The sequence below is a fragment of the Podarcis gaigeae genome (assembly GCF_964106915.1).
Source record: "Podarcis gaigeae genome assembly, chromosome: 9".
NCBI classification, from domain to species: domain Eukaryota; kingdom Metazoa; phylum Chordata; class Lepidosauria; order Squamata; family Lacertidae; genus Podarcis; species Podarcis gaigeae.
This window is the reverse complement of record NC_139685.1, coordinates 70,457,155-70,471,287: the sequence shown is the minus strand read 5'-3', so window position 1 is coordinate 70,471,287 and position 14,133 is coordinate 70,457,155. Positions and strand designations below refer to the sequence as shown.

The window sequence follows — 14,133 nt, the reverse complement described above, 5'->3', positions numbered from 1 at the left end:
GTATTGTCTACACTGACAGAAGCTATTCAGGTTTCAGACAGGATTCTCTCCTAACCCTACCTGGACTTGGGGGGGATTGAACCTGGGACCGTCTGCATTCAAGGCACATGCTCTACCAATGAGCTACAGCCTCATGCAATCCCAAACACATTATCAAAATGCAATGATTTGAGGCAGCCTTGCCCAACCTGGTGCCCTCCAGGAGGTTTTGACTACAATTCCTATCATTCCTTACCATTAGCCATGCTGGCTGAAGTTAATAGTCCAAAACATCTGGAGGGCACCAAGCTGGGGCAAGCTGTAAAAATCTGAACAGTGTTTTTCATACACTTCTTGCACTTATTTTTGATTAGTTTTGGACTAATTAGTCAGTACCGAAACTGCTATCATTAGCAGAAATTTTAACTACTGTGCTGTAGGCGAAAGAATGTCAATGAACAAAGGTGCTCACATAACACTGGGAAGAGTACAATGCCAGAAATGCAAACAATTACAGCTAACATTGACCATAATTCTGTTAAAGAAATAGTTTTCTGATTATCAGTAGTGGTAATCTTAGATGGAACAAGACTTCGTAACTAATGGGAAAAAATGCCACTGATGGGATTTGTGTGTGTGTGTGTGTGTGTGTGTGTGTGTGTGTGTGTTCCCTAAGGTCAAGACACCTACATCACAATAAATCATAATAAGCCTGTAAGTATTTTATCAGACTTGGACTTACTATCGATTTACTTAGGTGAGGAAATAGGGTGAGGAAATTGCAAAAAAATAGTATGTATCTTTTTTCCAAGAGTTAGATAATTTGGCAACAGCAAAATCTCATTTGCCATACTTAGATCGCTTGTCCTACATTTGTAGCAGGGTCTATCACAGCATAATAAGTAATATCAAAAGAAATTGGAAAACCCTCAGAGAAAGAATGAAGACATTCTACCCAATCAACACCAAGACTCTCCTGTAGTAAGCACAGCAAGACAGGAAGTACGTGGACACTTCTAATTCACGCTAAGCTTGTTATTTCCAAGTAATTTCCTCAAACGTAAGCACCTCATTATTTGCTCATTTAAACGGAATACAAACCATAGGAGTCTATGGCTGCATCCTTTTAATCAGGACTTTGAAGTCATTTGATGCTTGCCATATCAACTGCTTGTTTTATTCCACATGATGTACTGACAACGGTACTGTCCATATACCAAGATATGATAAAAAGGATGCTTGCTTTGACTTTTGAACTGCTACCACTTTAATTTTAAAGCTGCTACTTATTGCTACCAGCTCCCACAGGGAGGGCTAGAACCAGCTGGTGAGTGAAAAAAGCCTTCTGAATATTTTCACAAGCCGCTGGCAGTGGGTTATGAAGACAATGCAGCACAAAGAAGCTCTGTTTCATTTCCGGGTCAGAGATGGGAACCAACATGTGAACAAAGGGGGGGGGGGACTGCACTGGCAAGTCTCCCAGCTAAAATGCTTGGGAGCCAGCCTTGGTTACTTTTGTACACTACAAAATGAAAAACAACACTCACCTTGAAACAAACTCAGTGTGGTTAAAGGCTGTTGGCAGTGACAATGCCAAGTGGTACAGGTTTTGCAGACATGACTAAACTGGGGCATGATGCTACAAAATGGGCTGTGCTCTCACCTTTAGTTCACAGCAACCATCAAAGCAGGAATCCAGTGAGTAACTTTGGGTTTTAAGAGACATAGCTATATCTGCCAGCTCCAGGTGCCTTACTGTTTCAAATGAAGAGATGTAGGAGAGTTGAAGGACAAGCCTTTATATTATTCAATTTCCTAATTCCAATAGCATCTCCTACCATCTAAATTGCCCTTCTTACAAAATAGACTGCCATGAGGTATCATTTTTAATTCCCAAATAAACTGTATTTTCTGCCTATGTCATCCAGACTTTAGAACACTATAAACGACAGCAAGTCCATGTAAATATACTTTGTGATTTTTGAAAGAGTCACCTGCTACAATCTCTGGCTTTGAAAGTACGCAGGAGTTTCCCAACCTCATAAATATAATATTCTAAATTCAGCTCCATTTATAAAACAAAAGCTTTTTCAAAAGCAATATTTAAAGAAGAAAACACAGATCAAAATGCTACTATTGAAACATCAAGTTTTCTTTATTTGAAGTGTTGCACATAAATACACAACTTCACCTCACAGAGATATATCTTGGTTGCTAGGGGTGGGGTCTAAGAAAAACAAAGCAAATGAGCACAGGAGTTGTTTAGGATGCAGGTGAGTCATCTTAAAAGACCAGCAGCTGTTTTGGAAATCTGTATCAAATTAAGTTATACTGCAATGAAGCAATTAAAATATGTCAAGTTTCCCATATTCCTACATAAAGTTATGGGGTGGTGAAGACCAGCACCCTCCTTACCAGCCTCTTTAACCCAAAACAAGACCTGCAGGCCTCCCTACATAAAAAATGCAACCATACCTTCATGGGTAGGTTCAGGGTCGGGCGTAAGAGAGATGTCATCCAGCTCTCGCAAGCAGAGCCATTCCCCATCCATGGACACTCGGAATTTGCAAAGATAGATGGTCTCCATGGCAGCTTGTGTGATCTTGTCTGTGGTGGGGGTTGGCATATCGCTTTGAGGCGTCAGAGCAGACATGATGACTCAGCTGGTACAACAATAAAATAAAATATATAGGCTAAAAGGGGGGGAAGGCTTTCTGATGATGGGGGGGGGGAAATACCTTGCTAAGTCAAAAAAGAGCTGCTGAAAAATCACGCAGCTGCACAAGTCTGAGAAAGGCAAGGCACAGTGCAAAGGGAAGAAAAGATGCCTCTTCTCCTCTGTGGTCTCTTCCTCTGTTTTCTTCCGCAAGACACACTCTTTTCTTCAATTTGACTCTAAGCAGCGTACTGGTAAATGACCACAGCAAATTTGGCCTTCAGAGGGTAGGAGAAGCTCTGTTTACTATTTGCTAAAGATGCTTAAAAAAAATATATATCCAAAATGGTAAAATGCATTGAAGAAAACACATCCAGAATTGCAGAAATCGACGAGGCTCTCTTGCTCTCTCACCCCTCCAGACAAGCCAAGATACAGAGTGATAATAGGATTGGTTGTGCGCAGTAAGCAGGGTGTTGACCAAAATGGCTGACTAATGAACTGAACTGAAAATTCAGACTCATGTGACCAGCTTGCACTGAACGTAGAGCAGGCAATTCCCAGGATGCTTTATAGATGCTGCTGCTGCTGCTGATGTAGGAAGAGCAATGAAGCTGATCTTGCTCTCAGCATCCACAGCCTCTTTTCAGACTGTGCTAGTCAATCTGCGATCACAGACATAACACAATGCATGCTTTTCTCCTCAGCCTGCCTTACGGTACAAAGAGATGTAAAACATGCCCATTAGCAGTCAAAAGTAAGAATCGTATACAGTAGTTGGGGTCATGGAACTGCAACAAAAATTAAGCACAAGCTGAGTATTAGCAAATACGTTAAATGTTGTAACTTCTTAGAAAGTGTGTCAGTTTCCAATAAGAACATTAATGTTTTTATTAATGAAGATAATAAGAAGAACAAAGATGACAATATATTTTATCAGCTTTGGATTTAACCACTCTCCTGCTAGCCATAGGCAATGAAGAATTGCATGGGGGGGGGGGAGAGGACTGGTGGAAAAGTACAGAGCACTGCATCCCTCTTCTGCATGAACAATAGAGATCAAGCAAGCTGCCAGGGGACAGAAGTTCCCTTTTCCACATCCAGCATCGAAATGCAGATGGCTGCTGGAGCACTGCTTATTTGCAAAGCTGTATTCTATTGATAAGGTCTGGTAAATACACCAGAAGAACCGCAAGGTCAATGCATGCCCAAAATCTCTATAGAAGATCATAGTCACCCTTCAGCAAAGCTATCTTTCCAATCTGTAACCCAATATGTACAGGTTTCTAATTTATTCATTAACCTCACAATTTCTCACCAGACTGATAAGTGAAGAGGGACACTTTTTCAGTTCTTGGACACAGGCCCCATCTGTTTTACTTATGGCTATCATTTGATGCCTAGACATAAGTGTATCTTTAAACCTAGTGCTATTGAGAAAGCTTGAGACATGAGTCCAAGAGGGAATTACTATTGGGTGGATATCTAATGACCAAAACGTACTCCATACTGAGAAGAATATGAAGTTACATCCATATGTTACAGGAAAGCAGTACTGTATCAATCATGTCTCTGCCCTGGCTCTTGTTTAAAATCTTCATTAAGAATTTGCTGTAAAGAGTGAATAAAGGAACCATATACTTATCAGATAAAAAAAAACCTGGGGAGAATTGTGCACATTTTAAAACCTTAAATGAACTTTCAGATGGCTCTAAATGTAAGAGTTGCTCTGCCAAAAAACCAAAATGCACAAAGGACAAATATTTAAAACTGTGCATAAAATTCTATACACAAGCAACAGATAAAGGATATATGACAGTAGAAAGTCTAAGACGCATAAACCAAGTTTGAATAAGGCAATACCATTCAATTTTGCATTAAAACAATTATTACAGTAAAACTGTCCCACTCCTATTGCAGCAGAAATGTTATATTCACAGAACTGTGCCAAAATACTGCATAGATTGAAATTGCCACATTAAGAGTAGTGTGAATGCAAACTCTCAGATGGATACAAATTCAAAGGACACAGCACTATCATGAGGTTGCTGACCAAATTATGGCTAACATATCAAAGAAAGTACATACAGAAACACAGTGGCCATCTGTGCATGCTTTGCTACTGTCACAGTCTGAAAGCTTGCTCTAACATACTTGTTCAGCAGTACATACAATGCTATAATAAAGGTAAAGGTACCCCTGCCCGTATGGGCCAGTCGTGTCTGACTCTAGGGTTGTGCGCCCATCTCACTTAAGAGGCTGGGGGCCAGCGCTGTCCGGAGACACTTCCGGGTCACGTGGCTAGCGTGACGAAGCTGCTCCGGCGAGCCAGCACCACCGCAGCACACGGAAACGCCGTTTACCTTCCCGCTATAAAGCGGTCCCTATTTATCTGCTTGCACTTAGGGGTGCTTTCGAACTGCTAGGTGGGCAGGAGCTGGGACTGAAAGACGGGAGCTCACCCCACTGCGGGGATTCGAACTGCCGACCATGCGATCAGCAAGCCCTAGGCACTGAGGTTTTACCCACAGCGCCACCCGCATCCCTTATACAATGCTATAGAAAGTGCCAATCAGCTCCTTGGGAAATTGGAAGCCACATGAAATTAGAAGCCCGGAAGGTTATTCCCTACATCAAGAGAGAAGCAACTGAGAATAGGAGACATTTATAGAAATCAAAATTAAATCAAACAGGATAAGAATCTCTTCCATTTTAGGAATAGCATACACACAAAATCACTGTTTTCCAGCATGAGTTACTTGAACTGGAAGATAAACTGAAAATAGTCCTCGTGGATACATCGCAAGAATAGGAACTGATCGGGAGGTAAGCCTTGAGATAAGCAGACTCTTAGAGACAAGCATATGTAATCTGTCCTGCATTTATACTACTAGAAAAGAAAAGAAATTATCTTCCACACTGCTCAGAGTAAAAGGGCTGGTTGGAACTTACAGAAGCACCCATGAGGCTCACAACTAGGCAAAAAGCTCACAAAGAAGTGTCATTTGTGATAACAAGTGCCTTTATGTGGGGGAAACACACCTAACAGCTACCACTTGTACAACCGTTAACAGCTCTTTTTGGAACCAAAATAAACATGCACTTCCAAGCACCCATATGTATAGCCCCAGCACAGGGATGCCAGTGTTCACCTCAGACTGAGCACTGCCTAGCCGCAACCATAGCAGGGGCTCTCATGTACTACCAAGGTGTCTGCAAAGAGGCTGTGTAATCATAAAAGCAGCCTGAAATGTCTTCACTAAAAATAAAAAAAAAACTGCCAGCAATGATGGAAGTATCCTGGTAAAAGAGCCTTTAATACCACACACTGCTATAAGTTGATATGGGTGCTTGAACTTTCCTGTGTGTTCAACCCATGCTATACCCAAGTCAAAAATATAACTTTTTACTGCATTGCTAAATGTCAACTTCAAGACAAGTGCAGCACCCATCATCAGCCACACAGGTACAACATAGCAACTGATGACACTGTATAAGCCAATGGAAGAGAAGGGTAAACTTTGAGTTGATAACTCAACCATACCATGCACTCAATGATTTTATGATTCCAGAAACACCAACAGGGGGAAAAACATTGACAGTATGGTCTTGTAGGCAAATTATAAGGCTGTGTACACATTCATGTTTACTCTGCATGAAGTGCACTCTCACTGCTGGTTTGGGAAGTGGTATACACACATTAGCCATACCTAATCTGCTGTTCCTTATGAAATATTGAGTTTTGATTCAATCCCACCCCACCCCCCGCCAAAACTGCTTCAATATGAGAAAAAAAACTTCTAAGTCTGTAATGCATACGCAACTTTGGAGTCACTGTGAAGATACAAAAAAATTATTTGCAGGATTTTGCATGCTGTGGGTTAAACCACAGAGCCTAGGACTTGCCGGTCAGAAGGTCAGCGGTTCGAATCCCCGTGACAGGGTGAGCTTCCGTTGCTCGCTCCCTGCTCCTGCCAACCTAGCAGTTTGAAAGCACATCAAAGGGCAAGTAGATAAATAGGTACCGCTCTGGCGGGAAGGTAAACGGCGTTTCCGTGCGCTGCTCACCAGAAGCAGCTTGCCATACTGGCCACATGACCCGGAAGCTGAATGGCAGCTCCCTCGGCCAATAAAGCGACATGAGCGCCGCAACCCCAGAGTCGGCCACGACTGGACCTAATGGTCAGGGGTCCCTTTATCTTTACCTTACCTAAACATACTATTTGAAAGTTGTTGAATCTTGCTTCAAGGTATATGAGGTAGGATTGGGCTGTGGACCTAATTTATATACAGGTTTGGGAATACAGAGAAAACCTGAACTGGTTTTATTTTGAAGCTGTTATGAGGCCTTGAATTGGAGGCTAGAGCCAAGAGTACAGTGGAAAGATTTCCTTTGTTATCCCAGAAAACAGAATGCCTCCTATCACCTTTTTCCGCACAAGTTATTGCAAACAGTTGTTGTACTGGTTTTAGTGGTCTTCCTAATGAGACAACAGTACTGGGAGATCAAAAATGTGATGTGTATAAACTGATTGTGGTTTATATTGATTATTTAGACTTTGTAGTAATTTGCTTTTAAAGCTCAGGTATATACACGTGTAGCTTTGGATCAGCACATTCAAAGTAAACCTGACTGTTCCTGAAGACACATCTCTTTGCTCTGGCCTTTGGCATCTGAAATCTGTGTTCTAGGGTCCATACTAACGGTTTTTAACACTGAATTTTAAATTGTTGTAACCAACTCTGGGACCAGTTGGTGAAGGGCAGGTAATAAACATTATTATTATTATTACAACAACAACAACAGCATGAATATGCAAACACTTTGTAAGTGTGTTTTATGCAGTGCAACATTGTTCCCTTATTATCCAACACAGATGCTAAGTTCAATTTTGTGACAGATTTTTAAAAAGTATTTAAAAACAGAAGATGGTAGGTGATCATGGAACGATAGACAGTGTGGTGTAGTGGTTAAGAGCGGCAGTCACATAATCTGGGGAACCGGGTTCGTGTCTCCGCTCCTCCACATGCAGCTGCTGGGTGACCTTGGGCCAGTCACACTTCTGTGAAGTCTCTCAGCCCCACTCACCTCACAGAGTGTTTGTTGTGGGGGAGGAAGGGAAAGGAGGTTGTTAGCCGCTTTGAGACTCCTGAAGGGGAGTGAAAGGCGGGATATCAAATCCAAACTCTTCTTCTTCTTCTTCTTCTTCTTCTTCTTCTTCATCATCATCAAAGGGCGGTAAAAGTACCTCAAAAGAACCCCAATTCACATTATCCCAATGCTATTCCTAGCAGAAAGGGAAATCACATAAATACTACCAGGTCTAGGACTACTACTGCCTCTCTCTATTGCCTCAGCCAGAGAAAATAAGCTCTCTGCCAGAGTTTCCTCCTCTGCTTTAAAAAATCCACAAATGCCTAACTCAAAAAGGTTTGGTTCATTAGCTTGACACGTCACTAACTCTTCAGTAATTTCTAAACAAGCCAGTGTATATCACACCAGGCAGGTTAAACTGGTACCTCGGCATCACAGTCAAACATTCTTCTTCAACACTGGGATCACTGATAATTATTTGGTCTGCTTTCAGGTTCACTTCAAAGAGCAGATGCTCACATTTAAAGGTTTGCATGGCTTAGGGCCTAGGTATCTGCTGGACAATCTTCTCTTGTATCTATTAAAAATGTGGTGTTGACAATGTGTCACTGATGTGAATTGTGTATTAGTTCATGCGTTTCAAAAAATAAATAAATAGTAAGTGCTGCTGCATTGGGGGGTGGGGGTGGCGACTAGCTATCCTGTTTTTGTGTTGTACTTTTGTACTGTTTTATTGTTGTTAGCCGCCCTGAGCCCAGCTTCAGCTGGGGAGGGTGGGATATAAATAAAATTTATTATTATTATATTATTTTGTGCCTGAAACCCAGGTTCCTGGAGCCATTTGACTCCTAGCTTTTCTACCTCTGTTTATAACACTGATGTGCCCTCATGCTGGGATCTACATCTGAGGCAGTTCTCCACATGTCCCCACCATTGGAAGCAGGCAGGTGGCAAACAGGGAAAACCTGCCTGCCCTTTTGGTGTTGGTATCCAGCCTGTGAAATGCCCTCCCAACATTGTGAAATGCCCTCCCAACATTTCATGGACTGGTACCACATGGCAAAGAACTTCCTATTTCTCCAGGTGAACATTGCAAACTTTTAACATTTACCGGTAAGCAGCTATGAGTTTTTAATTGATTGGAGCTTACATCATGTGCTGTGCTATTATTTTGTATTTTTTGGTTGCACAAGTAAGCAATTATGAGAATGATAAACCACGAGGGGACAGGGTATACATTTTTAGGGGGGGGGAAACAATCTTTGCAGTTCTGTCAATCCATTTTTACACACATTCTAATAGTGCCCCACACTTCCATGCTTTATTCTTATAAACAGCTTTACAACTGCAAGAGTACAACTCAGAAACCTGCAACGTTTTAACTGGGAGACATACCCAAATATCCCTTTCTCTTAGGAGTCACATAACATTTTCCCTTCTTGCATTAGGGAGCCATCACCACCACAGTGTTGGAAGCCTCTATGTGCGATATAAATCATTATTACAGTAGTAATAATGATGATCAGTTTAATAAGACAAAACTCTTGAACACCCAAGGCTGCTAGAATCTTAACACAATGCAGTTACTAACACTTAAAACAATCAGCTTGACTCTTTCATTCGCTCAAAATCTTCTCACCCCAGTGACGCTATTATACCTATTGAAAAGACAAATGGCATTGTGGAAGGAGAAAGAAAGACCTCCTTATCATTTCATCAGAAGTTCCAGAGTTAATTCTTTGTTAAAACAAGCCCTTAGAACAAAATAAAATGAACCGGCAGAAGAAAATCTAATAAAGTCCTCATTTCCAAAGCAAGTCTCATTCACGACTCAGCAGTTTTTCTAATTCAGCCTCATGATTCAAATCACCACGTATCAAAAAGTTAAAGCAATCACCAGTTCGTTGTTCTTTAACTAAATTACTAAAGACACAGAGAATGAAGTTCCCAGCCAATTTGTGTTTAAGTACAAAGCTGATGTTTTCAAATATTGCGGGGTGGGGTGGGATGGTGTAAAGCAGTGATATCCTGAACCTAAAAAGGACCCAAAACTTGGGTCACTAAGGCTGCAGCCCTAACTGCACTTACCTGAGAGTAAGCCCTGCTAAAACAAAAAGGACCTTACTTCTGAGTAGACAGTAGGACTGCAGCAAGAAACACAGCTGGGAATTAGTGTTTTAACGTCTCAGCCAGAAGAAAATATAATATTGGAGATTAGGGAGAAAGGAATATGAATTGATGGGGGGGGGGCTGAGGAGAGACCAAAAACCACAGCTAGAAAGACAAGGCACACTTTCTGGAGAGCAAATCTCACACACAGTTGCTTGGGGAGAGGACTGCAGAGGGATCCTAGTTGGGTCTTGCATGTGTGTGTGTGTGTGTTTTTCAGAAAAACGTAGACTTGGAAGGGACCCTGAGGGTCATCTAGCCCAACCCCCTGCAATGCTTTTTAGCTTGCATTGATCTCAATAACCCCCAGTGCCTTTTTTTTTTAGTCGGATAGACGATTAACAGGCTTGTTTCATAAATAAGGGGGAGGGAGGGTTGCGGGCTTAGTTCGGTTTGCCTTTGTTCTAGTTTTTAGCAGGGGCTTAGTAGTTCCATGTTGTGAGCCGCCCTGATATCTATGGGTGTGGGGCAGCAATAATAATAATAATAATAATAATAATAATAATAATAATAGTGATGTTTTTCGCAAGGCTTGGACTGAGCTGGTGATGGTCAGCTGCTGAAATGAATGGGGTCGGTGCTAAACGATCTGGCTTGCTTTACAGCCCCTAGGACCCTAGGGGTGTCGGAGAAGAAGCCCACCCCCCTAAAAAAAAAAGGAAGAAGGAGGAGGAAAGCGAAGGGAGGAAGCTTCCCCTCCCTCCCTCCCTCCCTGGGACAAGAGTTGCCCGTAACATTACACAACGTTGAGGGGCGGATGACAGCCGAGCACACCATGTGCGGCGGACACACAGGGCGCGGTTCGGGGAGAGAGGAGAGAAACCAGGGCGGGAGCAGCAGCTTCTGCCGGGGGACGGGAAGGGAGGAGCGGCGCTGCCTACTACTCACGGGCGCCGCCGGCTCGGTGCTGCTGCTGCCCGGTCTCGGGCCCGATGTAGCTGAGCAGGACGGGCAAGGGGACCCCGCAAGGGCCCGGCGGGGCGGCTCTCCAGGCGCTCTGGGGCTGCAAGCCCGGCGCGGCGGCGCCTCCACGGCCCGGGTAGAGGAGGAAGAAAGGGGGCGAGTCGGGGGGCGCCTCTTCTTCTTCTTCTTCCTCCTCCGTGGTGGCGGAGGCGGCTTTGCCCTCCTCCTCCTCCTCGCGCTCCGCTTCCCCCTCGCCGTCGCCCGCCTCTCTCTTCCCCGCTCCCTCCATACTCCCTCAGAGGCTGAGGGTGGCGGCGGCGGCGGCTCCCTCTTTTTCTCTCCCTTCTTCCTCCTCCTCCTGGACGGCGGCGAGAGTGAGCGGGCAACTTTTTCCACAGGGCGGGCGGGCGAAAGAAAGCGGCGGCAGCGGCGGCGCCTCCTTCTCCCGCCTAGACCAGCCCCCTTCCTAAGCCCTGACTGGGCCCAGGCCGACCGGAGGTTGAGATGGGCCGTCCCGGCCTCGCGTGGAGCTCCGCCCCCGTCTTGCCTGGCTCTTCTTTCTCCCCTCACGGCCGCTGTGGGCTCCGCTCTGGCGCTTTCCCGCCGCTTTGTGATGGTGGGGGAGGGGAAGGTTCTGGCCCCTCTCCTTTTCCCTCAGAAGAGGGGCCACTTCGGTAGGGGTCAGCTCTGACCCCTTTCTTTGGGGGGGGGGATCCGTTTTGACCCTTTCTGCCTCAGGAGTGGACACAGTTCCTGCCCCCTGGGAAGGGCGACCCCTTTGGGGTCAGTTCGTGCCCTTCCCGCTTCTGAAATATGGCGTGTGTGTGTACCATTATTGCCCTTTGACTGGCTGTGTGGGAAGAGACCACTTTGCTGGTCAGTTTTTGCCACTGTGGGGTATACACACACACACACACACACACACACATATATATATATATACACACACACACACACACACACACACACACACATGTGTGTGTGTGTGTGTGTGTATATATATATATATATATTTGCTTTCGTAGATTTTCACGGGTACAGGAATGCAGGTTTTGGTGTCCTCGGGTGTCTTCCCGTGTAAAAGTTGGGGTGTCTAGGCGACGTTTCGACGAGGTCTCACTCGTCATCTCCAGCCTGAAGATGACGAGTGAGACCTCGTCGAAACGTCGCCTAGACACCCCAACTTTTACACGGGAAGACACCCGAGGACACCAAAATATATATATATATATATATAAATTATTCAATTTTACATTCTTCATTTGAATTCAAACATCCATCAGCATCATCCCCATTCAGTATTCCCTGAATCCTTAGACTTCCCACCCCCCTTCATGGTTTCCATTATCAAACTTTTCCTGCTGCCATCACTTAATTTCTCTTATTTTTCTTTCAATAGTCCATCTTTACCTTCGTTTTTAATGCATTACATGCGTTACGCAAATCCTGCCAAAGTTTTTAGTTGTTTACAGTGTTCTCTTAATTATAAAGTTTTCCCATTCCTTCTTAAAGTTCACTGTGGGCTTCATTCTTGCCTGCTTCCTGCCAGGGAATGAACACGAGAGCACTTGAGATTTTGTACAAAGTAGCTTCATACATTATTTTGATGTAAAAAATCTGTAACGGTGTTTGTGATAGCCTATTTACAAGGCCAAATAATCACTGATATTGCGGTTATTATTACTCCCAAAGGATCAACGTATTGTTCCCTTTCCCCACTCTACCCCTTGACTGCCCCATCACCCATTTATGGCCAGGCAGAAATACAAACCTATGGTTCCTTAATCAAACACACTTGCTTGGCTTTTACTGCAAGCATATTGAGAAGCCATTGTGAAGCATGGCCTCTCCTCATAAATGCACACAGAAGAATATGCCTATATTTGCTTACCTCAAATGATCCAGACATGGTCTGTTTGCTAATTTCTACACAGGGGCACTTTCCCTGTAAAAGATAAATACTCAAACTGCAGCCCATTTAAAAAGCTTACCCTAATCTTCCATTTCACCACTTTATTCCCTTTACAAAATGATGTCTCAAACATTACAGAGAATTTACAAACATTTCAAATAAACACCATGGTTCACTCTTATTTTTGATGCCCTAGCATGTGCATCAAACCAAAGACACCATCCAATAGGCTTGGGGGAATGCTAAGATTTTCAAAAGTGCAATATTATTTTTGGGGGTGGGAACTAAAGGGGTGTGCAAAAACAGCCTACTGAGGACCAACCATGATTACTGACCACTATGCTGTTTGGGGGCACAGGCTATAGAAAGGAAGATAGATGGAGTATCATGAAGCTTTGCAGCAAAAAAGCACTCTACATTGCAAGAGTTCGTCCCACATGTCTGTCCTTAAAACCACATCTCAAAATCATGGCTTGCTCTACAAAAAGACTGACCTCTCCCCACCTGCAACAATTATCAGCTTTTCTGCAAAGTAACTTCCAATCACTATTTTCTGTGGCCTTAAACGCCCTCCCCAAAAAACCCTCACAATTTTAATTACAATGTTGGTGCCCACCACTAAAAACAAATCATCACAGCATGTGCCTCTATGCTCCAGGGCTAATATCCCTTAAAAACTACTTATAGGCATCCCTTCACAGTTCATTTCTGAATGGTTTCTAGTCATTATGTTAAACATACCTGCTAACATTTTAAAATCAGTAAGTGGTTGGTTTTGGTTTCACTCAGCCAAGGTACTGATGCACCATATGCTAAGCTGTGGCTTCAAATATTTATGCTGTATTAATGTAGAGCACACAGGTAACTTAGAAGGTATAGAAAGTACATAGAAAGTTTTTGTGAGTCTGAATGAAGCAAATTAAATAAAACTTATGCATTATAAGCTTTACCTGCCAAAGCTCTTATCTTCCACAACATACAGGACCATCTCCACTTTTGCATTGGATCTGATCAGCCTAGCCCTAATTGTATGCTCAAGATAGCTTAATGCAGATTAAATATTCCTCGGATCCCTTAACTAAGGAGAGCCTTATTGGGTCAGGCCAAAGTATCTGGAACTCAATCCTGGGCATATTTACTGAGAATTCCCATTGAGCTCAGTGCAGTTACTGAAAGTCAAAATTGCACAGAAATACAACCTAGCAGGTCAAAAGGTGGTGGAAGGTGAGAGGATTGTTGACCTGCTATGCTCTCAATGCAGTGATTGGGATTTACATTTAAACATAGTGCCTGGTTACTGAGGATGACCACAAAGATGAGCCGCTGGACAAATGAAACAACTGGGAAAGGCAGTTGCCCTGAACTTTGCATTCTATGAACAATGCTGCTTTCTCCATGTTAAAATAAATACATATTGCA

The 14,133-nt window shown here is 43.4% G+C and overlaps 1 protein-coding gene across 8 annotated transcripts in view; it reads right to left on the bottom strand.

Moving 5' to 3' along the window:
• The window catches only part of RUFY3 (RUN and FYVE domain containing 3), a 231,185-nt gene extending 219,781 nt beyond the window's left edge, over positions 1 to 11,404 (bottom strand). For 2 of the 8 annotated variants that reach the window (XR_014568346.1, XM_083756531.1), the window contains exon 1: positions 10,788 to 11,404. Coding sequence is in view for 7 of the 8 variants with exons in the window: in XM_083756531.1 (XP_083612657.1) it covers positions 10,788 to 11,091 (304 nt within the window). In the remaining variant the exon portion in view is untranslated. Of the gene's footprint in view, positions 1 to 2,454; positions 3,422 to 10,787 lie in introns of those variants that run through there. The other 6 variants (XM_083756527.1, XM_083756525.1, XM_083756530.1 and 3 more) reach the window with 5 other exon arrangements.
• Positions 11,405 to 14,133: the final 2,729 nt, after the last annotated feature.